The sequence below is a fragment of the Gorilla gorilla genome, chromosome 21, assembly GCF_029281585.2.
Source record: "Gorilla gorilla gorilla isolate KB3781 chromosome 21, NHGRI_mGorGor1-v2.1_pri, whole genome shotgun sequence".
In the NCBI taxonomy this organism is placed as follows: domain Eukaryota; kingdom Metazoa; phylum Chordata; class Mammalia; order Primates; family Hominidae; genus Gorilla; species Gorilla gorilla.
In genome coordinates, this window is record NC_073245.2 from 48,237,946 (window position 1) to 48,265,686 (window position 27,741).

The following is a 27,741-nucleotide window of genomic DNA, read 5'->3' on the forward strand; positions in this document are numbered from 1 at the left end:
ACTTTGGGAGGCTGAGGCAGGTGGATTACCTGAGGTCAGGAGTTTAAGACCAGCTGGCCAACATGGTGAAACCCTGTCTCTAGTAAACATAGTCTACTAAACACACCACTGGGTGTGGTGGCGGGCACCTTTAATCCCAGCTACTCAGGAGGCTGAGGCAGGAGAGTCACTTGAACCCGGGAGGCGAAGGTTGCAGTAAGCCGAGGTTGCATCTTTGCACTCCAGCCTGGGCAACAAGGGCGAAATCTGTCTCAAACAAAAATAATAATAATAAAAAATAAATAAGATGTTCATAGCAGCCATATTCATAATAGAAAAACAATGACAACAACATTCATGTGTGCCACACTAAGGGGATAGTTTATAAAATTGTGGTATATTCTCTTGATAGAACATAATTGTTTTATTTAAAAAATGGTAAGCTTAATGGCTCTGTAACATCAGGGTAAAATGGGTGATATAATGATACTGGAAAAGGGTGGTACAGAACTGTACATGTGCTATGACTATGCCTTTGTAAAACACTTACCCGAGAGAAACCTAGAAGGAAATAAGCAAAATGACAATGCCTATGGTAAGAGCCATTTTCTCTGGGAGGTGAGACTAAAGGGGACTTTCTGGTTATATATTCCTCTCATGTTTTATTTTATTTTTATTTACTTATTTTTTTGAGGCAGATTCTCACTCTGTTCCCCAGGCTGGAGTGCAGTGGCACAATCATGGCTCACCGTAGCCTTGACCTTCTGGGCTCAAGGGATCCTCCCACCTCAGTCTCCTGAGTAGCTGGAACTATAGATGTACACTACAATGCTCAGCTAATTGAAAATTTTTTTTGTAGAGATGGGGGTCTCATTATGTTGCCCAAGCTGGTCTTGAACCAGTCCTCCTGCCTTGGTCTTCCAAAATGCTGAGATTTACTTTTATAATTATTAAAAATAAATATGTATCTTGAAAGATTAGATAATTTTTTTTTTTACTTTTTCATAGTGTCCAAATTTTCTAGAGTGAATGTTAATGCTTTTATAATGGGAACAAATAACTTTTTTAAATGTAAAAATTAATTTATTGCCCAGACCAGTGGTCTCAAAACTGTTTCCATCTCACACTGCTATTACTAAAAAGTGTTCAAGCATGTACTCCCTGGTATGTATATGTAATATAAATAACATCTGTTAATTTGTTTTTATTATATCCACATATAATATTACTGTACCAATATATATTATAAACATATAAAAATTGATCTTTTAAAAGAAAAAGAGAAAGATAAATATAAATGAAATCCTACTATTCACATACTCTAGTGGATCTTGTACATCTCCCTGGGTGACATGTCTCTCCACCCCGGCTTTGTTTTGTGTGTGTATGTGAGAGATGGGGTCTCACTCTGTCATCCAGGCTGGCATGCTGTGGCTGAATCTCAACTCACTGCAACCTCTGCCTCCCGGGCTCAAGTGATCCTCCCACCTCAGCCTCCCCAGTAGCTGGGACAACAGGCAGGCGCCACCATGCCTGGCTAATTTTTTTGTATTTTTTGGTAGAGACGGGGTTTTGCCATGTTGCCCAGGCTGGTCTCAAACTCCTGAGCTCAAAGGATCCACCCACCTTGGCCTCCCAAAGTGCTGGGATTGCATGAGCCACCGCGCCTGGCCTCCACCCCCGCTTCGGGACCACCAAGCTAGACTCCCGCAAGAGTCTTATCACGGGTTCCTCCCCTTCAGTCTCCTGCCTGCTGGATTCTTTCTGCACACTGTTCTTGTTAAAACCCTAATCTAGTTGTGTTAAACTCCTGCTTGAAACCTTTCAATGGTATCTCACTGCCTATAGGATAAAGTCCAAACTCAATGCTACCTCAATGACCCACCACAGTCTGACACCCCACTCAAGCCCCCTCCAGCATCTCCTGCCACCTCCAAGTCACTCCAGCAGCCCAGGCGGGTTGCCTGCTAGATGCTGCACATACCTTGCCTTTGCCAATGCTGGCCCTTTTGCCTGAAATGCTAACCCCAGTCCTGCCTCCACCCTTTGTGATAAATTCCTGCTCATTCTGTAAGATTCATCTTCTGCAGCAAACCTCCTCAGACTAACCCCAGTTTGGGATAAGTACCCCCTTTCTGCACACTCATAATATTCTCTACACAGCTCTGTCATTCACCGTATCGTGTTGTCATACAGTTACCTGTTTGCACAGCTCTTTCCCTTCCACCTGATTAAGTGCTTCAGGAAGGCAAGGCTGTGCTTTATCCGCCTTTGGTCTCTAGCACCTGTACAGTGCCCAGCATGCAGAAGGTGCTTAATAAATGTTGACTAAATGTGATGGGCCATACTCATTGCAGAAGATTGAAAAACACTGAACAGCAAAAAAAGACAAAACCCAAATCATTTGCAGTCTTCCGGCAATCCCAGTTAGCATCTTCTGTATTTCCTTTTAGTGTTTTATTCACTTCGTGAATATGTGCCAAATATGCCTTTATTGTCATACTCTGTTTTCATAATGGAGCTCATACTTCTTACACATTTTCTTTACTTGCGGTGATATTGTGGTCAGACACGGTTTTGGCAGCAGGTGTGGGAAGCGAGTGATTCCAATGGTACAGAAAGTGGGTATGAAGGCAGACAGAGCTGCAGGTGATTCCAGCCCTGGCCAATAAGCACACAAAAGGCTCTGACGTGAGATCTTCATGACCTTGAGCAGTGTGAGGTCTTCATGACCTTCTCTAGGCTTTTGACTCCAATCAGCAAAACAAGAAAATTAGAGTAGATCAGTATTTTTTAAAGTATGAACATATTCCACAGGAGGGTTACAGGATGATTTTAGGTGGCTCACAGATTGACGTTTTTAGTTTTAACATTTATATATTTATTTATGTGAATTAGAAAAAGCAACATGACTAACTTACTAACTGTGTGATCTGACAGATCTTGTTGCTTAAGACAAAGTTAAAGTAAATATTTAAGTAAAAGGAACTGAACAGATTGAAGGAAAATCATTTGTAATTTTTTTTTTTTTTTTTTTTAGACAGAGTCTTGCTTTGTCACCCAGGCTGGAGTGCAGTGGTGTGATCTTGGCTCACTGCAAACTCTGCCTCCTGGGTTCAAGTGATTCTTCTGCCTCAGCCTCCCAAGTAGATGGGATTACAGGCGCCGCCACCACACCTGACTACTTTTAGTAGAGATGGGGTTTCACCATGTTGGCCAGGCTGGTCTCGAACTCCCAGCCTGAGGTGATCCGCCCACCTCGGCCTCCCAAAGTGCTGGGATTACAGGTGTGAGCCACCGTGCCCAGCCCGGAAAATCATTAATAAATTTAAAGAGCAGATGATATGTAGATAAGGCCAACACTGGGGCAGTCTTGTGAGAAAAACAAGCTGAAAAATACTGGTGGTTCCTTCTGGTTCAAGGATGCCACACTTCTCTGATTCCTGGGTATTACCAATATAGGAAATGGCCATTTAGACCTGCCACTCAAAAAAGGGTTTAAGGAGCATTAGCTCCTTGCATATTGCCTGGCACATGATGGGGATCAGTTAATATCTGTTGAATGGAAATTCATAAAAGGTTTACATAGACTTGAGAGGGGGAAGATGGAACATTCAGCATCCGCCCTGCTCAGTCAGTATTTGCGGCCCTCATCTAGAATGCTGACCCACAGAATTCTGTCTTATTCATTAATCGTTGAACTCATGCCTTTCTAGACTGCTAAAACAGGCAGAAAACATATCCATTATCTAGCTCAAATCCCTCACGTTTTAACCGAAGACTCTGAGATCCTGAAGATCACAGAGCCGGTGGCAGAGGTACCTGTCCTGTGAATAGCGCAGGCTGGTTATCCTGAAAATCACCCCTACAGAGCACAGGGCGGCCCATGTGGGGTAGAATGCATGGCTGCATCCACAAGAAAGTCAGGAAATCCCCAAGGCCAAAGTGAAGAGGATCACCCAAAACAGACAGACAGTATGAACTAATGCTGGGGATTGCCCAGGACGGCTTAAGGGCGTCACGGGCTGATTTTTTTTTTTTTTTTTTGGGGCAGAGTCTCACTCTGTCGCCCGGGCTAGAGTGCAGTTGCATGATCTCAGCTCACTGCAATGTTCCCCCACTGGGTTCAAGTGATTCTTGTGGCTCAGCCTCCTGAGTAGCTGGGATTACAGGCGTGTGCCACCACACCTGGCTAATTTTTGTATTTTTAGTAGAGACAGGGTTTCACCATCTTGGCCAGGCTGGTCTCAAACTCCTGATCTGAAGTCATCCACCCGCCTGGTCTCCTAAAGTGCTGGGATTACAGGCATGAGCCACCGCACCCAGCCATGGGTTGATTTTTTAAAGCCTGAAAGGACAGATGCAGCTTTCAGTTCAAGTGAGACAGGGGATTGGAACTGAGACCCCTGTGTGAAGCTGAGGCTACCCTGTTCAGTGAAAAAGTAGACTAGAAATCAATGTGACCATCAGCATCAGGAAGTGACATGGAGTCTTGTCTGTCCTAGCTTAGAATCTAGTTTAAAAAAAAATTATCCCCTAAGAATTAGTCATCACATGCTTGCCCCCTCCTAGGTTTTGGTGACTCCCTTAGCCTCACCCCAATTTCTATGTTTCTGAAATGGAGTGGTTGTGAAAATTAAATGAGTTCACAAATGTAAAGTGCTTGACACATGGTAAGTTCTAAGTCTGAGTGAGATGTTGTTGTTATTTATTATGTAAGAAATTGAGAGTTAATGGAACTTTTTAAGTGAGGACTACCCAGTAGTGTGCTCATGGATGTTTAACAACCAGCTCTCCAAGATGCCGGAGGAGGACCCTGGCTTGCAGTGTTTGCTGATTTCCATAGTGTAAATACTCCCACCATGGCCAGTTTCAAACTACCAACCTGCTGCCACAAGCATGGAGTTGAGAAGAGGTGCACATGGTCAGCTTTCATGAGCAGGTGGAAGCTGGCTTTGTCATATTGCTGACGCTACAGGACTAGCTTGTAGCCATGCTGACCTCTGGGTTTTTTCTTAAGCCAATCTCTATGGATCAAAGTTGACTTTATCTTTGTCGATATAATCTGGCTGGAAGAATGTTCTGACTTGTTAATGATGTATTCAGCTTGTCTGCTTAGGTAAGAGAGTACAGGTGAGTTAGTTGAAGCTTAATACCCCCTTGCCTTGCTGTGGTCTCAGGAGGCCCCAGTCCTTCTTCCACCTTCCTCAGCCGCACTTACTATGAGGCGAGGGGGCAGGGTGCAGCCAGAGCACCATGGCCAGTCCAAGGCAGCCACCAGTCTACCTCCTGTCTCTACAGACCTGCCTGTGCTGGACATCTCACGTAAACCGAATCATGTAATATGTATATACCACACTTTATCCATTTATCAATATAAAATGATTAAGGAGCTATTTTACATTCTAAGTTCTGTGTTCTAAGTCTGTGAAATCTGGTGTGTATTTTACACTCACAGCACATCTCTATTTCAGACTGGCTGCATTTCAGGTACTCAGTAGCTACATGTGGCCCATTGCTACTACATGAGACAGCACAGGCCTAAGGGAAGAAAACTGTGGAAAGGGAAAGGGTGCAGAAGGAGAGTCTGGGAGGGTCACAGAAGCAGAATGCTTCCCCTCCCACATGCTTAGGGAGGGGAGAGTGGCAGGAGGCAAGGCTGGAGGGGCGGGACTGGCATGAGAACCTCGGCTTCTGTGCCTGCCCTTTAGTGATGAAGATATGTGCCAGAAGTTCCTCCAGCAGAACAGCTGGAATATCTTTCGGAAGGACCTGTTGCAGCTGCTCGTGGAGCCTTGCCAAAGTCAACTGTTCACTCCAAACCGGCCCAAGAAGAAAGAGATCTACAACCCTAAGTCTGTGGTCCTGGATTTGTGCAGCATCAACAAGACAACTAAACCTCGTTATCCTATTTTTATGGCACCCCAGAAATACCTCCCCCCATTGAGGATTGTCCAAGCCATCAAAGCACCTCGGTACAAAATCCGAGAACTCTTGGCTTAGTGTAAGAGCACAGGGGTCCTTATTTAGGACAAATAAAGGATGGTGGATTGGCCGCTGTGCTTTCTGAATGACCACCATGGGAGCTGTGGGACTTGGAGGAAGGGGGCCTGGAGGGCTGAGCTGTGGGTCCAGAGAGGTGTTTGGGGGACAGCAATGGGGGCACAGTCTCCCTTGACGCTTGAGGGCTGGGCTGAGTGAATGGATGGTCAGAGGCTGTGTGTGGATGGGTTAATCATTGGGCATAGTTTCAGGGTAGGAGGGTCTTGTCTGATAAGCTGGATGTGGGGAAGGCTCAAATCAAAGTGGTCAAGACTAGGGTTGCAAATGCCTTCCAAGGCCAGACAGGTCATCTAAAGGAGTGCAGCAGAAGGGCTGGGAAGGCAACGGGGAATGGTGGAGATGCTGGGGCCCGCTGTGTAAGTTCCCCACCCAGATGGGGCAGCTGCCCCTTAGCCCAGTCAGTTGCTGCCCTGTCAGAAAATAATTCAGGCCTCATATCGTCAGTCTGTAGATTCTTCAAGAGAATCAAGAAATTCAATATTTTAGATGATTCCTACCAGTTTTTAACACGAGCAACTAATTCAGATTGTTTTCAAATAGTGTCAAACAAAACACACATGGGCCTGCAGGTGGTGGGCTTGGTCCCTGTCAGAGAGTGAAGTGAGGCTGCGACTGATTGGGAGGAGGGTACAGGAGCCAGAGAGACGCTGATGGGACAGCATGACAGGAGCAGGCATCAGGTCCAGGATGAGTGAGCAGCTGTGATAGAGGAGGTGGAGACAAGGAGGCTGCAGAGTCGGAACGAAAGAGAGCTCCTCAGTCTCTCTGCTGGGTCTTTAATCTGGAGCTGCCCAACACTGATCTGGGCCTAGAACTCAGGGTTCCTGTCTCCAGCAGCCTCAGCACCACAGACCAAGCTCCAGACACCTCTTTCCCTTCGAGAACCCCATAGGTTAGCTTGAGAGCACTGAGGAGCCTGGCGGAGGCCATGGCGGCACAGGAGCCTGCCCGCTTCCAAGTCACCCACCCTGTCCCTGGCAAGGCATAGACTCTGAGGAATGCCTGGGCGTTGAGCTGGGCACCAGGAGCTCTGGCAGTCCCAGGTGTGCTTGTGTCTCACTGGACCCTCTTGAGCACTTTGATTCCCTTATCTGTACCTCAGTTTCCCCAGTGGTGAAATGAGCAAGTTGGACAAGATCAATGGCTTTCATGAATGGGGGTGATCTAGTTTGAAAAGCATATTCAACATTATAGTTTTGTTTGTTGAATTTATTTTTTATTTTTATTTTGAGACAGGGTCTTGCTCTGTTGCCCAGGCTGCAGTGCAGTGGCACGATCATAGCTCACTGCAGCCTCGAACTCTTGGGCTCAAGCAATCCTCCTGCCTTAGCCTCCAAAGTAGCTGGGAGTACAGGTATGCACCATCACGTAGGGCTAATTAAAAATTTTTTTTTGTAGGGACAGTGTCTTAATGAATTGCTCAGGCTGATCTCAAACTCCTGGCCTAAAGTGATCCTCTCACCTTGGCCTCCCAAAGTGCTGAGATTTCAGGTATGAGCCTGATACGATTTGGCTGTGTCCCCACCCAAAATCTTATCTTGAATTGTAATAATCCCCATGTGTGAAGGACAGGACCGGGTGGAGATAATTGAATCATGGGGGCAGTTTCCCCATACTGTTCTCATGATAGTGAGTGAGTTCTCACAAGATCTGGTGGTTTTATAAGGGGCTTTCCCCTTCGATCAGCTCTCATTCTCTCTCCTGCTGCCATGTGAGGAAGGATTTGTTTGTTTCCCCTTCTGCCACGATTCTAAGTTTCCTGAGGCCTTCCCAGCCACGCGAAACTGTGAGTCAATTAAATCTCTTTTCTTTATAAACTACCCAGTCTCAGGTATGTCTTTATTAGCAATGTGAGGACAAACTCATACAGAGCCACTACACTGGAACTCTGTTGAATTTAAAAGAAAACCGTTTTCATATTGCATACCAGAAAAGAAGTATGAAATTTTTCTCTCTGAAGGGGGTGTGGACGTAAAGGGTAAAGAAGCAGTGGACTTACAGATCTTCACTTCCCTGATAGCTCCAGAATCAAGGAGTCAGGGATGTCTGCAGCAGTCCTGGAAAGGTCGACTGTGACCTACAAGGACAAGGGGTCACTGTTTTGGGACCAAGTAAGTTGGGGTGTCTGACCATATTTAGGTATCCTTTTGCATTTAGGGCTGTGGCTCCAAAATGATGGTGTGGGCTTCTTATTCATCCATTTGAAATTTATTTATTTATTTATTTTTGGAGAGAGTCTTGCTTTGTCGCCCAGGCTGGAGCGCAGTGGTGCAATCTCAGCTCACTGCAACCTTCCGGATTCAAGCGATTCTCGTGTCTCAGCCTCTCAAGTAGCTGGGACTACAGGTGTGTGACATCAGGCCTGGCTACAGACCTGGCTAATTTTTTGTATTTTTAGTAGAGATGGGGTTTTGCTGTGTTGCCCAGGCTGGTCTCAAACTCCTGAGCTCAGGCAATCCACCTGTCTTGGTACTTCCAAAGTGCTAGGATTATAGGCGTGAGCCACCGTGCCCAGCCTTGACATTTATTTATTGAGCACTGCAGAGAGAGTCAAAGGTTGGATAAGATGCATTTTCTGTTGCCTTTTATTTTCTTGGCTAGGGGTCACCAAACTCCTTTTAAATTTTATGTTTTTAAATTTATTTTTGAGACAGGGTCTGTCTGTCACCAAGGCTAGAATGCAATGGCATGATTATAGCTCACTACAGCCTCAAACTCCTGGGCTCAAGCGATCATCCTGCTTCAGCCTCTTAAGTAGCTGGGATTACAGGTGTGCACTACCATGCCTGACTAATTTTTTTTTTTTTGTAGAGGCAGGGCCTTGCTGTTCTGTTCAGATTAGTATCAAACTCCTGGCCTCAAGTGATCCTCCTGCCTCAGCCTCCCAAAATGCCAGGATTACAGGTGTGAACCACTATGCCCAGCCCAAACTCTTTATGTAAGGGGTCACATGTTGAGCACTTATTACGTGACAGTCACCTTGCTGAGCATCTGACTGTGGAGTTCAGTGACCTGTTGAGTCCTGCAGGCTCTGCCACTTAATGGCTGTTGACGATTAAAAGAGGTGGTATGTGTATAACAAGGTGGAAGATTTTTTTCACCAAGATCTCTGGGTCCTGCTTCCTGGGAAATAAGAAAATGCGGCCAGGCACGGTGGCTCACGCCTGTAATCCCAGCACTTTGGGAGGCCGAGGCGGGCGGATCACGAGGTCAGGAGATCGAGACCATCCTGGCTAACACGGTGAAACCCCGCCTCTACTAAAAATACAAAAAATTAGCTGGGCGTGGTGGCGGGCGCCCGTAGTTCCAGCTACTTGGGAGGCTGAGGCAGGAGAATGGCGTGAACCTGGGAGGTGGAGCTTGCAGTGATCCGAGATGGCACCACTGCACTCCAGCCTGGGCGATGAGCGAGACTCCGTCTCAAAAAAAAAAAAAAAAAAAGAAGAAGAAAATGCTTCCAGAATAACAGGCAGAACATGTTTTTTAGGGCAGTAATGGGTGAGAAAATAGCCTGGAAGAGCAACTGAGGATGAGGGTACTGAGAAGGGAGAGAGACTCTGGGCTGGGCTTCAGGAGGTCTTGAGGGGAGCTGAGGAAGAGGAAAGTTCCTGAAGCCACTATGTGACAAAAGAACTTGAGAAGGAGAAATGTCTGAAGAGGACTTCAAGGAGTCCTCTGTGCTTTTCTGTGCATTGAGAATGTGTCCCTCTTTGGCATTTGTTTGAGAAACCAAGTGAACATTTGAATAGAATTATAGAATTAGGCAGTACTGCTGTCTCTTTGAATCCAGTAACCAAGCAGGGAGTGGGCAGCAAGAGATGCTTGTTATATTCAGCATATGGTGTAAAGTCCCTGGCATGGTAAGTGCTCAGCACTCGCTAAGTGTTATTCACGTCTTTTAGACCAAGGTCAATTTGATCATCTAGAAACTCTCTTCCCCCTTCAGTGGAATAGGAAACTGAGACTTTGGAAGGCTGAGCCCTCATAATCAGTGATAAAGGCCATCACTGAGTGGATTGGGGTAGGAGGAGCCTAAATGACTTCTCGCCTAACCCCCACACTCTTCTCTAGGTGAAGGAGCTCATGGGAACATGAACGGGCAGCCTCTCAGGGGAGAGTGGAGACAGGGCAGCAAACCATACCAAGCACTGTGTGGGGAGGGTACTGTTTGGAAAAAGAATGAGTGGGACAGTGAGGGGAATGTAGGGCGGGGGGAGGTGGGACTTGTGTGTGAGCCTAGCTTCCAGGCTGTGAGCTGCAGAATGAGCGCCGGTTCTCAAGGCTCCCTTTCCCCAGCACACACACACACATATACATACACACATATATACACACATACACATGCATACACACATATACACATACACATATACACACATACACATATACATACACACATATACATAAATACACATATACACACGACACACATACACATACACACATACATACATACACATGCAATAACATGGGATCAGATTCAGGCAGGAGACTGGGTGTGCTGGCTCACGCCTGTAATCCTAGCACTTTGGGAGGCTGAGGCAGGAGTTCAAGACCAGCCTGGGAAACATAGTGAGACCCTGTCACTACAAAAAATACAAAAAGTAGCCATCCATGGCGGTGCATGCCTGTAGTCCAAGCTACTTAAGGGAGCTGAGGTGGGAGGATTACTTGAGCCGAAGAGGTCAAGGCTGCAGTGAGCCATGATCATGCCACTGTACTCCAGCCTGGGTGACAGAGTGAAACTCTCAAAAAAAAGGAAAAGAAAGAAAAAAGAATCAGGCAGTGGGCAGTGGAAGACGTGACATGAGCATTTACCTGGGAGAGAAGTTCACTCAGAAGGAGTAAATATGATACCCCCTGGCACAAGTGTTTGGAACAAATGACATTTTCAGTGCTGCAGAGGTCCTCACTGCCACCTAGGCACAGATCCAAGGGTCCTGGAAGCCTGGGGTGATCTGCCATGCCTAAGAAGCCAGGGAGAGGGCCCCAGGCTCAGGTATGGAGTACCCGGTGTGTGCCAGGCATTATGTGAGGCACTCTACAGAGGCCATCACTTACTCTGAAACTATTTCCTGGCAGCTAACTGGATGGCAGCATCCATTTGAGAGATGAGGAGCCTGAGGCCCCGAAGGCAAAGCTCACTCAGCTACCAGGTGGTGGTTCCAGAAAATCCAGGAAAACCACAGCCCAGCACCCTCCTAGTTAATCAGCATTGAAGTGTGTGGACAGTTACACCACCATTACTCATCTATCCCAAATGAGCCACCTATTTTCAAAAAAGGAAGTCTGCACACACAGCCCTGAAACTGTGCTGGGGAGAATATAATTGCCCTCTGGAATTATTTTCCATATGTAAATAAGCATAGTCATACTTGGAGAGGCAAGCCCAAGCTGCTCGAGCCAAAAATGTAGCCCCTAGTGCTAAAAGCTTCCACTGTTTGGAGGAAAAATAAAAAAACCCACTTGAAAAATAAACACAGGACACATTACCAGCGTTTGTTATAGGTAGTGTTTAAGGTCCCAACTTGGGGTTGGAAGAAAGGCATTGTTTAAATCTTCTATTCCGGTGGGGCGCGGTGGCTCATGCCTGTAATCCTAGCACTTTGGGAGGCTGAGGTGGGCGGATCACAAGGTCGGGAGTGCGAGACCAGCCTGGCCAACATGGTGAAACCGCATCTCTATTAAAATATTAAAAAAAATTAGCTGGTGTGGTGGCGGGCACCTGTAACCCCAGCTACTCGGGGGACTGAGGCAGGAGAATCGCTTGAACCCAGGAGGCAGAGGTTGCAGTGAGCCAAGATTGCGCCACTGCACCCCAGCCTGGGCTACAAGAGCAAGACTCCATCTCAAAAAAAAAAAGAAAAGAAAAGAAAAAAAAAAAAAAGAAAAAAGAAAAGTCTTCTATTCCTTTAACTCCTAGGAAAATCTTACCTTCCAGTTAAGGGGAGAAATGGGTCACTTTGCTCATCTGCAAGGCTACATCATAGGGAAATACTTTCAGGGCAGTACACGTACAGGCCATTTTACCATGATGCCTTTCTACTGCTGGGGGATTTATGGGGCTAAACTGCAAGGGTGCTGAGTTGCTGAATTTGTAATCACTGGTTCAGAGCAAACAATGAGGATGAGTAGCAGTTTCTAGGCGGCTGATAAGCAGGATCAAAGCATAAACAAAGGTTTTTCATGGCTGCTGCCAAACTGTGGGCCTTGGGGACAGACACTGGAGGGCTGGGGCAGTGAGAGGTGGCAGAGTTCAGATGTGTGCTGTGTGACTCTCCGCCAGGCTCCATCCCTTTCCTGAGCTTCATGCCTAGCATCTGTGCAATTCCAGGGGTCCAGCGGGTGTTCTGCACACATAGCCCCCACCCCAGGGGCTGAGCAGGGCCCCACCCGCCTCTCTTTTGTTTTGTCCTCACCTATCTCGTACTTCCAAAACCACCCACCCCCAACAGAAAGTCAGGATCAAGAAAGTGGATTATTGAGGCTGGGCGCAGTGGCTTATGCCTGTAATCCCAGCACTTTGGGAGGCCGAGGTGGGCAGATCACCTGAGGTCGGGAGTTCGAGGCCAGCCTGACCAACATGGACAAACCCCGTCTCTACTAAAAATACAAAAATTAACCGGGTGTGGTGGCACATGCCTGTAATCCCAGCTACTTGGGAGGCTGAGGCAGGAGAATCACTTGAACCCGGGAGGTGGAGGTTGTGGTGAGTCGAGATTGTGCCATTGCACTCCACCCTGGGCAACAAGAGCCAAACTCCGTCTCAAAAAAAAAAAAAAAGAAAAAGAAAATGGATTATTGAACCCCATGGTGGCATGTGGAAATGAACTGTGGGAGAGATAATAGTATTTCTTTATTTATTTGTTTGTTTTCCGAGATAGGGTCTCACTCTGTCTACTCTGGAGTGCAGTGGTGCAATCACGGTTCATTGCAGCCTTGACCTCCTGGGCTTAAGGGATCCTTCCACTTCAGTCTCCTCAGTAGCTGGGACTACAGGTGTGCCACAATGCCTGGCTAATTTTTTTTTTATTATTTGTAGAGACAAGGTTTCACCATGTTGCCCAGGCTGGTCTTGAATTCCTGGGCTCAAGAGATCTGGCTGCTTCAGCCTCCCAAAGTGTTGGAATTACAGGTGTGAGCCACCGTATCTGGCCGTAATTGTATTTCTTGCTGTCTGTAATTGTACTGTTACGTAAGAGACTCTCCTTGTACTTAGGAAATATACACTGCAGTACTTGGCAGTTAAGAGAGATAATTTCTTCAATTTACTTTCCAAATTATTTAGAAAATTATAATATGTACATTTACAGAGAGAATGGCAAAGAAAATATAGTCAAATAACAACTGGCCAATCTGCGTGAAGTGTACTTAGGAATTGCTTTTAAAAAAAATTTTTTTAAACAGAGGTGGGGTCTCACTGTTTTGCCCAGGCCTGTCTCAAACTCCTGGGCTCAAGTGATCCTCCTGCCTCAGCCTCTTTTTTTCTTTTCTTTTTTTTTTTTTTGAGACAGAGTTTCACTCTTGTTGCCAAGACTAGAGTGCAGTGGCGGATCTTGGCTCACTGCAGCCTCTGCCTCCTGGGTTCAAGAGCTTCTCCTGCCTCAGCCTCCCGAGTAGCTGGAATTACAGGCATATGCCACCACGCCTGGCTAATTTTGTATTTTTAGTAGAGATGGGGTTTCACCATGTTGGTCAGGCTAGTCTTGAACTCCTGACCTCAGGTGATCGAACCACGCTGGCCTCCCAAAGTGCTGGGATTACAGGCGTGAGCCACCGTGCCCAGCCACTGCCTCAGCCTCTTAAAGTGCTGTAAGCCATCGCCTGGCCTTAGGAGTTCTTTGAACCATCCTTGCAATTAGAAACGTATGTGTAACTGTGGTAAAATACGAATAGCATAAAATGTATCATCTTCATCATTTTTAAGTGTATAGTTGAGTGGCATGAAGTATTCTCATTGTTATGTAACTATCACCACCATCCATCTCCAGAGCTCTTTTCATCTTGGAAAAATGAAACTCTGTACCCATTAAACAATGACTCCCCATTACTCCTTCCCCCCTAGTCCCTGGCAACTACCCCTCTCCTTTCTGTCTCTATGAATTTGAGTACCCTAGGTACCTAGAGTAGTGGAATCATACAATATTTGTCTTTCTGGGGCTGGTTCATTTACTTAGCATGTTGTCCTCAAGGTTCACCTATGTTGTAGCAGGTGTCAGAATTTCGTTCCTTTTTAAGGCTAAACAGTATTCCATTTTATGTATATATACCATATTTTGTTTACCCATTCATCTACCGATGGCCACTTGGTTTGCTTCTACTTTTTGGCTGTTGTGAATAATGTCGTTATGAACATTGGTGCAAATACATCTTTGAGACCACTGCTTTCAGTTCTTTTGGTTATATATCCAAAAGTGGGATTGCTACATCCTATGGTAATTCCATTTTTAATTTTTTGAGGAACTGCCATATTTTTCATAGTGGCATTATCATTCTTGCAATTTTAAATGTGAAGTTATTTTAAAATAAAAATTAGAACTGAAAAAAGGAAGAAAGTGAAGGAAGCTAATATGGATATGCATAAATATTGGCTTTAGTTGACTTTATAATTAGATAAACATTGATTTTTAAGTTTGTTGAGGCCGGGTGTGGTGGCTCACACCTGTAATCCCAGCACTTTGAGAGGCTGAGGCGAGCAAACTGCTTGAGCTCAGAAGTTCAAGACCAGCCTGGGCAACATGATGAAACCCTGTCTCTACAAAGAAATTCAAAAATTAGCCAGATGTGGTGGTGTGCACCTGTAGTCCTAGCTACTCAAGAGGCTGAGGAGGGAGGATCGCTTGAGCCTGGGAGGTGGAGGTTACAGTGAGCTGAGATTGCAGTGAGCCTGGGTGACAGAGCCAGACCCAGTCTCAAATAAAAAAAAAATCATTGATAAGGTCCGTGATATTCAGGATAAAAAGAGAAACATATTATTTATTAGAAATTAGACAATTGGGCCGGGTGCTTTGGCTCACGCCTGTAATCCCAGCACTTTGGGAGGCCAAGGTGGGTGGATCACGAGGTCAGGAGATCGAGACCATACTGGCTAACACGGTGAAACCCTGTCTCTACTAAAAATACAAAAAATTAGCCGGGTGTGGTGGCGGGTGCCTGTAGTCCCAGGTACTCTGGAGGCTGAGGCAGGAGAATGGCACGAACCCGGGAGGTGGAGCTTGCAGTGAGCAGAGATCGCGCCACTGCACTCCAGCCTGGGCGACAGAGCGAGACTCCATCTCAAAAAACAACAACAACAAAAAAAAGAAATTAGACAATTGAGACCAAGAAGAAAATGGAGGAAGTCACTATGGATTTGTATAAGCTCTAGCCATAATTACAAAACCTGGCTTTCACACACCTATTAGAATAGCCAAAATCCAGAACACTGACACCACCAAATGCTGGCAAAGATGTGGACCAAGAACCATCATTCATTGCTGGTGGGAGTACAAAATGGTACAGTTGCTTTGGAAGACAGTTCAGTGGTTTCTTATAAAATTAAACATTCTCCTACCACACAAGGAGTTGAAAGCATATCCATATGGAAACCCGTACATAAATGTTTATGGCAACTTTATTTGTAGTTGCTAAGACTTGGAAGCAACCAAGATGTCTTTCAGTAGGTGAATGGATAAATAAACTGTGGTATGTCCAGACAACGGGATATTATTCAGCACTAAAAAGAAATGAGCTATCAACTCTTGAAAAGACATGGAGCAACCTTAAATGCATATTACTAAGTGAAATAAGCCAATCTGAAAAGGCTACAAACTGGATGTATGTCCAGTTATATGACACTATGGAAAGGCAAAAACTATGGAGTTGTCTTCAAAATTAGTCGTTGCCAAGGGCTGAGGAGAGGGAAGGATGAATGGATATAGCACAGACGATTTTTACAGAAGTGAAACTACACCCTGTAATACTACTAATAATGGTAAACCCATGTCATCATACATTTGTCCAAATCCATAGAATGTAAACTTCCCAGAGTGAACCCTGGTGTAAACTCTGACCCTGGGTGATAACAATGTGTCAGTATTGGTTCCTCAATTGTAACAAATGTACCACTCTGGTCGCGGACATTGATAATCAGGGGGCTGTGCATGTGTCGGGAACAGGGAATATATGAGAAATCCCTGTACTTTCCACTCAGTTTTGCTATGAACCTAAAACTGCGATAGAAAATAGAGCCCGTTAAAAAAACAAAACAAAACAACTGGCTTTGAGCTCTCTGATGGCTCAACATGGTGAAACCCTGTCTCTAGTAAAATACAAAAATTAGCCGGGCATGATGGCAGGTGCCTGTAATCCCAGCTATTCAGGAGGCTGAGACAGGAGAATCGCTTGAACCTGGGAGGTGGAGGTTGCAGTGGGCCAAGATCGTGCCATTGCACTCCAGCCTAGGCGACAGACAGAGGGAGACTCTGTCTCAAAAAACAAACAAACAAAAAAATCAGTTCTCACCAGCGATCATTCTGCATTCACACATTGCTCCATTATCCACATCCTCATCAGCTTCGATGATCATCAGCTCATGGGGTTTGCCCCCCCTGCGAGAAGCATCCTGGAGCCCATTGGCTGCTACCTGCTCCCCTCCCTCCAAACAGCACTTGTCTTCTGTCCATCTCAGTCCCCTCACCTTCAGGCTCCTGGGCATCTCCATGAAACAGGGAGGCCTAGGAGAGCTGGCACCACTGAATCTAAAACCTAGAAGAATCCAACCAGCACACATGCCTTAGGGAGAGGAGTTGGTCTAGGTTTAGAGAGACAGCACCAAACAAGATGGAACAAAGTCTCTGGCCTCTAGGTGCTTATGTTCTGGATTGATGATGAGGACAGGAAGTGCACAAGAAAAATCACAAGTGCACAAGTTGGAGGCTACTACTTTGTGAAGGGTCATTAGAGAACACTTTATCAAGAATATGACACTGGTGAGTACACCAGTGAGGGAGTGAACCCTGCAGATATCAAGGTCAAGAATGTTCCAGGCAGAGGAATGTTCCATGCTTGGCATGGCTAGGTGACAGCAAGGAGGCCAGTGTGTCCAGAATGGAGTCAAAGGAGAAAAAAGTTGCAAGAAGAGGGGTGGAGACCAGATCATGACCATGTGAAGGGAGCTTTTGGAAGGTTCTTAGCAGAGATCTAGGATCTAGAATCTGGCTAGACTGGGGAAGCACCAGCATGGAAGGCGTCGGGGAGGAAGGCACTGCAGTGATCCAAGTAGGAGATTATGGAGGCTTGGATCAGAGTGGTTGTGGTGGTGTTGAGATGGGACGAATCCTGGCCATATTTTGACGGCAGAACTGAGAGGGCTTGCTGTTGGACTCAATGTGAGGAATGGGAGAGAATCAAGAATTACTCCAGAAATGTTTTTTGAGCAAGTGGAAGCTGCTTCCTGAGATAAGGAAGGCTGTGAGGGAAGCACAGTTGGGGGTGGATCTCAGGAGTGTGGTTTTAAACAGTTTACAGCAAAAGGATTTAAAGATGAAGTGACCTAATATACATTAAAAACTTAGGACAGGACAGGCGCAGTGGCTCATGCCTGTAATCCCAGCACTTTGGGAAGCCGAGGCAGGCGGATCATGAGGTCAGGAGTTCGAGACCAGTCTGGCCAACATGGTGAAACCCTGTCTCTACTACAAATACAAAAATTAGCTGGGCTTGGTGGCGGGCACCTTTAATCCCAGTTACTCAGGAGGCTGAGGCAGGAGAGTCACTTGAACCCGGGAGGTGGAGGTTGCAGTGAGCTGAGATCACACCATTGCACTCCAGACTGGACAACAGAGAATAGAGTGAGACTCTGTCAAAAAACAAACAAACAAACAAACAAAAACCTTAGGGACAGTATTTGGTACTTCATAGCACACATGCGTGTAAGGTTGACATTTATCTCCATTTTAAAAATAAGATTGAAGTTTCAAGGGTTAAGCAACTTATGTACTGTATCTCTTTGAGACCCTGCTTTCGGTCCTTTTGGATATGCAGTTGGACCTTGAACAACATGAGTTTGAACTGTGTGGCCCCACTTATATGTGGCTTTTTTTTCAGTCAAATGCAGTGGTGGGATGCCAAACTGCAGACAGGGAGAGCCAACTTTTCATATATACAGGTTCTGTAGCAGGACTTGAGTATGTACGGATTTGGGTATACCCAGGGATTCTGGAGCCAATCCCCCATGTATATCAAGGTATGACTTGAAAGTGGCATTGCTGGATCATACGGTAGTTCTATTTTCAATTTTTTGAGGAACTGTTCTACTGTTTTCCATTGCAGTTGCACCATTTTACAATTCCACTAACAGTGCATAGGGGTCCCAGTTTATTCACATCCTTGCCAACACTTGTTTTTATTTTTGTTTTCCTTTTTTTTTTTTTTTTTTTTTGAGACAGGGTCTTGCTCTGTTGCCCAGGCTGGAGTACAGTGGCATGATCTCAGCTCACTGAAACCTCTGCCTCCTGGGTTCAAGCAATTCTTGTGCCTCAGCCTCCCTAGTAGCTGAGATTACAGGCGCCCACCACCACACCTGGCTAATTTTTGTATTTTTAGTAGAGATGGGGTTTCACCATGTTGGCCAGGCTGGTCTTGAACTCCTCACCTCAAGTGATTCGCCTGCCTCAGCCTCCCAAAGTGTTGGGATTACAGGTCTGAGCCACTGTGCCCGGCCTGATTTTTGTTTTCTAGAAAGTCTCACTCTATTGCTCAGGTTGAAGTAGAGTTTTGACCTCCTGGGTTCAAGTGATCCTCCCACCAAAGCCTCCAGAATAGCTGGGAATACAGGCCATTTCTTTATTTCTATCAGAATTGGACTCATGGCTTCCTGTTTTATTCAGTGTGCTATCATTTGCATTATACAAGTCATTCTACATTTTGATGCTCAAATTGTGACAGATTTGGCCAATGGAAGCCACTTCAAGCTGGCTTCTGTGTCCTTTTGATATGTCCCCGTCATTCTTGGAGGACTGTCTTGATTCCTGCCGTAACAGGATATTTCAAGATGATCTTGTACTTTCTTTGCTGCAGCCCTGGAATTAGCCATTTCTCCAAGGCCCATGGTTCCTTTTAGTAAAGAACCATGTTTAGAAGCTTCTGGCCCTGGCTTTACCCCCGATGAAACTCATGGCTTTGAAAGGCCCAGCATCTGATCTGAAGAGGCAGAACAAACCATTCATTTTACTGAGGAGACTGAGGCCTAGATGTGGTCCATTGGCCAAGTCCGCAGCCAGTGACAGAGCTTAGACACGAGCTGAGGCCCCTGACCTCCTGTCCAGTGTTCTCTGCATGGCAATACATATTGCTAGCTAAGCAGTCTGCTCCCAGCAGGGCCTGGCCCTCTCTGGACCTCACTTCCCTCTTGCGGCCACTGAGGGTTATCTTTGCCCAGGGGGTCCAGGACTGCCTGAGAGTTGACCTTAGATCCTGGCTCTTGATGCGCCTTACCTTCCTGGAGACTTTTATGGGTGAATCCACCTTAAATTACAGAAGAGGTCCTGCTTCAGCTTTTATCTCCAGCTTACAAACCAATCCCATCCTGAAATGACTTGTCGAAGTGCATGGACCTGGGGGGACACGTGGTTTGTTCCCTCCAGGCCAGGGATTCAAGGAATATGTGCCTCCCTGAAGCCCATCTTGGTCAGCTAAGACCTGTCTCATAGAGGAGCATCAGCAGGAAAGATTGGGTCCAGGCCTGATACCGGGTTGGGAAGGCAATTGGAAAGGCCTCGTCTACCTGCCCTAAGGCTCCCAACCCACCCAGGTTACACCATCAGCATCTGGGGAAACAGAGACACTACCTTCCCACATCCGGAGGCCAGTGTCTCATTAGCCTCACGTCAAAGTTGAGAATAAGAACCCTCTATAGTCATATTCTCTATATGCCATTAGAGAATGTTTGCTGTGCCTGATTTGGGGATAGGTTATGCTGCATCTGACCGATGCCCTCTGGTTTGGTCAGCCACGATAGCAACTTCCAGCCTGGAAATGCTTGATTATTCAATCAGTGCCCTTACTAGCGATGTCACACCAAGCAGCAGTCTGAAAGGCTTTCGTCTGTTGTATTCAACAGACATTTCCAAGCACCTGCTGTGTGTCAGGCATTACGTTGCACCCTGTTGTTGCAGAAATTATTTAAACCTTAGCTCAATCCAAGTAGGCTTTCAGGTAACAATTACGATGCAAGTGGGCTCCATCCATATACAAGAGGAACAAGGAGGGGCAGCAAAAGAAAGGCCATATCGGCCGGGGGTGGTGGCTCACGCCTGTAATCCCAGCACTTTGGGAGGCTGAGGCGGGCGGATCACTTGAGGTCAGTTTGAGACTAGCCTGGCCAACATGGTGCAACCCCGTCTCTACTAAAAATACAAAAAATTAGCTGGGCGTGGTGGCGCATGCTTGTAATCCCAGCTACTTGGGAGGCAGAGGTTGCAGTGAGCAAAGATGGCACCACCACACTCCAGCCTGAGTGACATAGCGAGACGCCATCTCAAAAAAAAGGCCGTATCTTCTGACGTTCAGTTCTGGCACTCGGGAGTGTCAGGTTCTTATAGGCAAGACTTTGTGGAGATACTGAATTTAAGCTGGGCTCTGAAGAATGATTTTGCCAAGTGAAACTGTGGAAAGGGCATTACAGGCAGAAGGAATGGCTTGAGCAAACCACAGAACCTTTAAAGTGCAAGGTTATCCTGAACAGCAGAGCACCTGGGTGGCAGTGGCTAACACCCAGGCAATGGAGGGAGGAGTCAAAGATGAGAAATTCCAGATACCTCAGAGCCCAAGCACGAAGGAGCATGAACCTGTGCTTCTGTAGCGTATACTAACTCTATTCTACAAGCAACGAGGGCTTAATACAGGCTTTTAAAATAACCTTTATTTTTTAAAAGTTAGTATGTGCATTATAGGAAACCGAAAAACACAAGCAAAGAACAAAGTCATTCACAATCACAAGCAGTTTATAGTTTGACATATTCTTCTAGATCCTGTGTGTAGGCACAACATCCAATTTTATGGGACTGAGACTGTACAGTATGTATCATGATTTTTCACACATCATGAATATTTACCAATTCAAAATCCCAAAGCTATATGAGTATTTTGATAACCAAGAATACACTACACCAACTCAAACTGCTAAAAAAAAAAAAAAAAAAAAAAAGATGTAATCCTGCCTTTCTTGGGACAAAAATTTCATATAAGACAAAAATGGCAACACGCCTCTAGATAAAAGCATTGGCAGAGTTCCGATTTAAATGCTGCATTCCCTTAATGCTCAATTTAAAATGAAACACACAGCAACAGAATACACTAAGTATGTTTTTAAGAGAATTCATTAGCAGATCTATACCATTAAAATATTAGCAAAGTATATTTCCATTGAATTAATGTGTTCTTATAGTACAGCCAAGAGATGCATACATCAATGGCTATCAAAATGTAAATATGGACATATGTGGACACATCTGCATACATCTCTACCTGTATAATTCCTTCTGCCCCTCTGCTGCCAACCTAATGAACAAGTCCTGACATACACTGCTCAGAGGTGGCTTAACAATTCCATGTCCAAGATGTATCCTTTCTATCAATTATAACAAAGGTATTTACAAATAGGCTAATTCACTAGCTCTAGTTTTTATCATAAGTTGTCACCCCATTCGTAAAGCTTAGATGTTGCAAAATAACTTTGTCCACAATGAACACAGGCACTTTACTAAAAACGCTCATGTAGACCTGTGGTTATCATCTAAAACCATCGTCTAGATATGGAGATACTAGCAAAGAGCCCTTCCCTTCACCCTTCCTCTTCTCCCTCTTCCACCATCCCCGTGACTAAGTATGGGATGTCTAGCTCCAAGGGGTGGACTAATAAAGGTCACTCCCAGAAGACAGGCCTTCCTAAAAACTAACAAAAGGACATTCACAAAGGGACTGATTTACTACATCTATTTTTAACATACTTTGAGCATTAAGACTTATCCTTTAATACACAATATTAACTAAAATGCACATATAGAACAATGGTTAGACCATCTGAACTAATCTCAGGAGCACAGAACCCTTCTCCCTGCATACCTCCTCTACCCACCCCCCCTTCCCCCACCCCAACCACCCAATGAATAGTCTGCATTCGCTCCTAAGCATCAAGTTTTAACAATTCCATTCCCAAATGCAACCACTCCTAGGAAGTACTGAAAACAAATGCTTAGAGGGGTGTTACTTAAGCCCTCTACTTTTAACCTACGTTGTGCACTTTTTTTTTTGAAACGGAGTCTCTCTCTGTCGCCAGGCTGGAGTGCAGTGGTGCGATCTTGGCTCATGCAACTTCCGCCTCCCAAGTTCAAGCGATTCTCCTGCCTCAGCCTCTCGAGTAACTGGGGCTACAGGTGGGCACCACCACGACCAGCTAATTTTTGTATTTTTAGTAAAGATGGGGTTTCACCATGTTGGCCAAGATGGTCTTGATCTCTTGACCTCGTGATCCGCCTGCCTCGGCCTCCCAAAGTGCTCGGATTACAGGCATGCGCCACTGCGACAGGCCGTTGTACACTTTTAAACACCTAGAAAGACTAGATGTTTCAAACTGGACTTAAGTTTTCCATTATATACACAGTAACATTGAATAAATGGTATACATACATAACACAGACTGTAATTTGAGTGTCTTCTAAATAGGAACATTCCGGCCTAGAACCCTTCCCTTTCCCACCTCTACCAACCCCGTGGACAGCTAGTAAGCCATCTGTAATGCTTAGGGGGGATTTTTAACAATTTCACTTGTTTTTAAGAAGTCTTCCCTATGAATTTTTAACACAAAGTGTACTCAATGTAGTAGTTTACTAATTCTACTTTTGTCATATACTGGCAACCTTTTTAACATCGACTAGATGTAAATTAGGACTCCTATGTCCGCTTATATACACTATATACACAGCACAGTAAATGAAAATGCAGACATAAGGGACAATGGTCAATGTGCCTCCTCATAAACACACTGAACACTGGTAGAAAGCCCTTTGCACTTTGTGCTCCTCCTTCCCCCTGAACCAGCACAAATATCAAAATGTGTACTGCTCGGAGAATTGATCAATTTCCAAGACAATATTTCATATCAAAAGGATAGCTACAAAATGTGTTATTTACTACCTCTACTTTTAACATACTTTGTGCACTTCTAAACATCTAGAAAGACTAGATGTTTCAAATAAGGACTTAAGTTTGTCCGCTATATACACAGTAGGGTTGAATAAACTACACACATGTAACAATGGTTATATCTGATAGTGTCTTCTAAATAGGAACAATCTGGTCTAGAACCCTTCATTCCTTCAAACTCCTCTCCACCACCAACCTGATGGATATAGGCCCGTGTCACTTAGAGCTGATGTTATCTCACTTCCAAAAGTCCTTTTCAGAAGACAGCCTTTCTACAAATTTTAACAAAGTGTACAAAATGTGTTAGTTTACTAACTCTACTTCTGTCATACATTGGCAACCTCTTTAATATCTAGAGACTAGATATTATAAAATCGGGACTAATTTGTCCGTTATATATACAATATATACAGTATAGCAAAGTTAAATGAAATGCATGTAACATATACACAATGGATTAAGCTGAAATTTTCTAATAAACAATGGCAAAACACCATTTGCAATTTCTTCCTTCCCACCTCCCAGGTGGTTCAACAATTCCACTTCCAAACAGCATTTCCCATCAGTTTTTAAAAGCTATTTACAAAGTGTTATTCTACTACCACTTTTAAATACATCAAGCACTTCCAAATATCTAGAAAGACTAGATATTTCATATAACTTGTCCACCACATACACAGCACTGTTAAATAAAATTGCACACACATAACAATGGTTATCATCTGAGGTATCTTCTAAATGTGGCCATTTTGGCCTTGAATCATTCCCTCCTCCCTTCCTTCTCTGCCTTCAATCCAGTGGACAAGTACAGGCACGTGTAATGCTTAGAGATGGTCAAATTCCTATGCAAAAGTCTTTACAGAAGACAAGTTTTCCTACGAATTTCAACACAAAGCGTACAAAATATGCTAATTTTACTACTTTGTCATACACTGGCAACCTCTTTAACATCTAGAGACTAGATGTTGAAAAATTAGGACTATTTGTCCATTATATATACTATATACAGAGCAAAACAAAATGCACAAAACATATAGAAAAATGGTGTCTGAAAATGTCCAAGTATGAACACACTAGTATATTACCTTTTGCAATTTCTTCCCTCCTACCTCCTCTAAACCATTGAACAAGTATAGACATTACTATACTGCTCACAAAGGTGGCTTCACAATTCAATTTCCAAAAGCATTTCCTACGAATTTTAGCAAAAAGATATTTACAAAGTGGTATTTTACTACCTATACATTTAACATACATCGGGCACTTCTAAACATCTAGATAGACTAGATGTTTCAAGTAAGGAGTTAATTTGTCTACTATGTATACAGCAGTCTTGAATAAACTGCAAACATGTAACAACAGTTATAATTTGAAAGAGTCTTCCAAATGTGAACATTCTGGCCTAGAACCCTTCCCATCTCCATCAACCCAGAAGACATCAAATTTTCAGAAGACAATCTTTCCTAGGACTTGTAAAACAAAATGTACAAAATATATTAGTTTACTAACTCTACTTCTGTCATACACTGGCAACCTCTTTAACATCCAGAAAGACTAGATGTTGTCAATTAGGAGTCGTCTGTCCTTTATGTACACTATATACACAGGTAAGTAAAACAAAATGCACAGACATAATGATTCATCTTGCCTCGCTGTAAACAGGATGGCATAGAGCTCTCCGCACCTCCCCCTCCTCTCTCCTCCCCTGAACCACTGCACAAACACAATGAGTATTACTCAACAGGTGATTTGGCCATTCCCCCCAAAAAATATTTCCTATGAATTGTAACAAAAAGGTATTTACAAAATGTGATTTTGCTACCTCTAATTTTAACATATCAGGCACTTCAGAACATCTAAAAAGAAGAGACATTTCAAAAAAGCTTAGCATTGTCAACTATATACACAGTAGTGAGGAATAAAATGCACACAAAACAATGGATAGAATATGAAAATGTCTTCTAAATATGACCAGTCTAGCATAGAACCTTCTTCTCTTCCTTCTCAGGTCTTCCAGCTCCATGTCATCTAACCCACTTAACAAACGTGGACGTATCGCTTCCAGAGGCCGTCTTAACAACTCCATTTCCAAAAGTCATCTCCAGAAGACATGTATTTTCTATGATTTTTTTTAAACAAATGAGAATCTACAAGATGTGTAACTTTCTAACTCTATTTTATCATACGTCGGCAACCTCTTTCCATCTAGAAGGGCTAGATGTGACAAATGTTTTCTATTAAAAGGTTGGGGTGGAGTTGAGAGCAGCTTTTTCATATTATATACACAGGCCTTCCATAAACGGCCAGTAAATCTTCCCAGAGGGTGGTGGGCATTTCCAACGGGCCAAACGTGGCCTGTCATTCTACCATTTCTCTCTTCCGACAGCAAAGTCTGGTAGAATGAAGACCAACCGCCCGATGGCCGCTAACCGTTCCACCCGTCGTCGTTCGGGACTTCGCTCACCTTCCAGGCCCCTTAAGGCCTTTGTCCGTTGTCGTCAGGACTAGGTAGGTCTCGCCCAATGGCGACAGAGTGGTCACCCGGGAACCGGATCTGCGCGGCTCCGTGGCCTAAAGAGGCGGCCGAGCCTGCTTGAGTCCCTAGGCCGCCTTCCCGGGCCGTCCACGCTTTAATGGCCTCCGCCGCGCGGCGTTCGAGCGGCCGCCATACTTCCCGGCCCACCACGCCCGGCGCCGCCCAAAGGCGCTGCGTCCTGGCGGCTCTGCGGGGGTTTCGTCGAGGCCCAGCAGGCTTGGGTCGGGAGACCCGGGTGCCGGCGGGGTCCGGGCTGGGAGACGCCACGGCCGCCATCAGTCACCGAGGTGGGGTGGGAAAGAGAGGTTCGCTGCGGCTTCAAGGTCTGGGCACAGCCAGTGGGCAGCCACAGCAGAGGCCTCCGGTATCTGCAGGGCAGAGGGCTCGGCCTGTCCCGGGGCCCCCCAGTTCACCCGCCGGCCCGGGGCCGGAGGGCCTGGAGGGCCCTGGAGGAGCGGCCTGCGTTCTGCGTCTCTCCGCGATCTCTGCCGGACCGGAACTGACTTGGCAGTTCTCTGCGCTGGCAAGAGAGGAGCGGTACCGGAAGTGCCCTTGCGCTGGGGGCCCGCGAGCCGTGGTTCCGGGTCTGCAATGTTCCGGCGTAGGGGTGGGGAACGGGGTGTGGTCACGTGGGGTTAGGGCCCCCTCCACCCCGCTTGCTCTTCGCAACGGAAATTGCTACTGGCCTCAGAATTCCCTGAGCAAACGTTGCTTCTCTATCTCCTTACTCCTCCGGTGCTGGATAAGAAGACTCCAATCTATCATTTATTGACTCATTTACCACCTGTTTACCTAGCACTAGAGTGCAGCAGTAAAGAAAAAAAACACAGGAAAATTTCTGCTCTCCTAAAATTTACATTCTAGTAAGGGAAACAACAATAAACAAGATCCTTAAAATGCATAGAAGGGTAGATAGCGAAAGTGCTTTGGAAACATAAAAAGGAAAGAGGAATATGAAGTGCAGGTGTGGAATGCTTTATAGTACGGCCAGGTGACTCTGGAGCAGAGACCCGAAGGAGGCGAGGGGGTGAGTCATGCTTGGAGATGTCTGTAGGGGAACAGCTTATGCACAGGCCACAAAGCCGAAGCATGTGGGCCAGGCCTGTTCCAGGAACAGCAAAGAGGCTGGGGAAGAGAGGAGAGAGAAATGGGACCATGGGAGGGAGTTGAACTGCAGTGCGGAAGAGCTGAAGTGGAGGCAGGGGCAGAAGCAGGGAGACCTGATAACTGACTGTTGCAATCAAGCAGGTGAGATATGATAGGGACTTATGCCAGGGCGATGACAGCAAAGGGGGCAAAAAGTGGTTGAATTCAGGGGTTGACATAAGCTCAAGTCTACAAGATTTGCTGACGGACCAGATGTGAAGTGGGAGAGCGAGAACTGAAAGATGACTCCACACTTTTTGGCCTGAGCAAATGAAAAGGCAACTGCCTTAACTGAGATGGAAGAAACCATGGGAGGAGCAAGCTTTGGGGAGAACACCAGGAGCTGAGTTTTAGGCATGTTAAGTTTGAGATGTCTGCTTGACATTCAAGTGGAAATGTCAAGCAGACAGTTGGATTTATGAGTCTGGCATTCAGGGGAAGGTTTGAACTGGAGATGAATCTTTGGGAGTCGTCAGCATATAGATGTCTTTAAAACCTTGAGGCTGCATGAGAGAACCAAGAGAGGGGCAAGGTCTGAGGTCTGATCCCTGGGTAACGTTTACAGGTCAGGGAATGAGAAGGAACCAGCGAAGGAGACTGAGAAGCGACCAGAGTGGTAGGAGAACAACCAGGAGAGTGTGGTGTCCTGGAAGTAAATGAGGAAAGTGTTTCAAGGGGAATTTATCAACAGTGTCAAATGCTGCTGTTGTGTCAATTAAGATAAGGTTGGAAATTACACTTCCAGCTTTTAGAATTAATGCTGTGAACTTCCTCGTGAATTTTCACATTTTGTGTAGACTTCTGAATTCCTTTGGGTTTTTTTGTTTTTTGTT

At 45.3% G+C, this 27,741-nt stretch overlaps 1 protein-coding gene across 6 annotated transcripts in view; it reads left to right on the plus strand.

Moving 5' to 3' along the window:
• CNBD2 (cyclic nucleotide binding domain containing 2) overlaps positions 1–6,034 on the plus strand; it is a 74,230-nt gene extending 68,196 nt beyond the window's left edge. For all 6 annotated transcript variants that reach the window (XM_055373433.2, XM_019017055.2, XM_019017056.3 and 3 more), the window contains one exon: positions 5,691–6,034. In XM_055373433.2, the coding sequence (XP_055229408.2) occupies positions 5,691–5,982 (292 nt within the window). In that variant the 3' untranslated portion in view covers positions 5,983–6,034. The remainder of the gene's footprint in view (positions 1–5,690) is intronic.
• Positions 6,035–27,741: the final 21,707 nt, after the last annotated feature.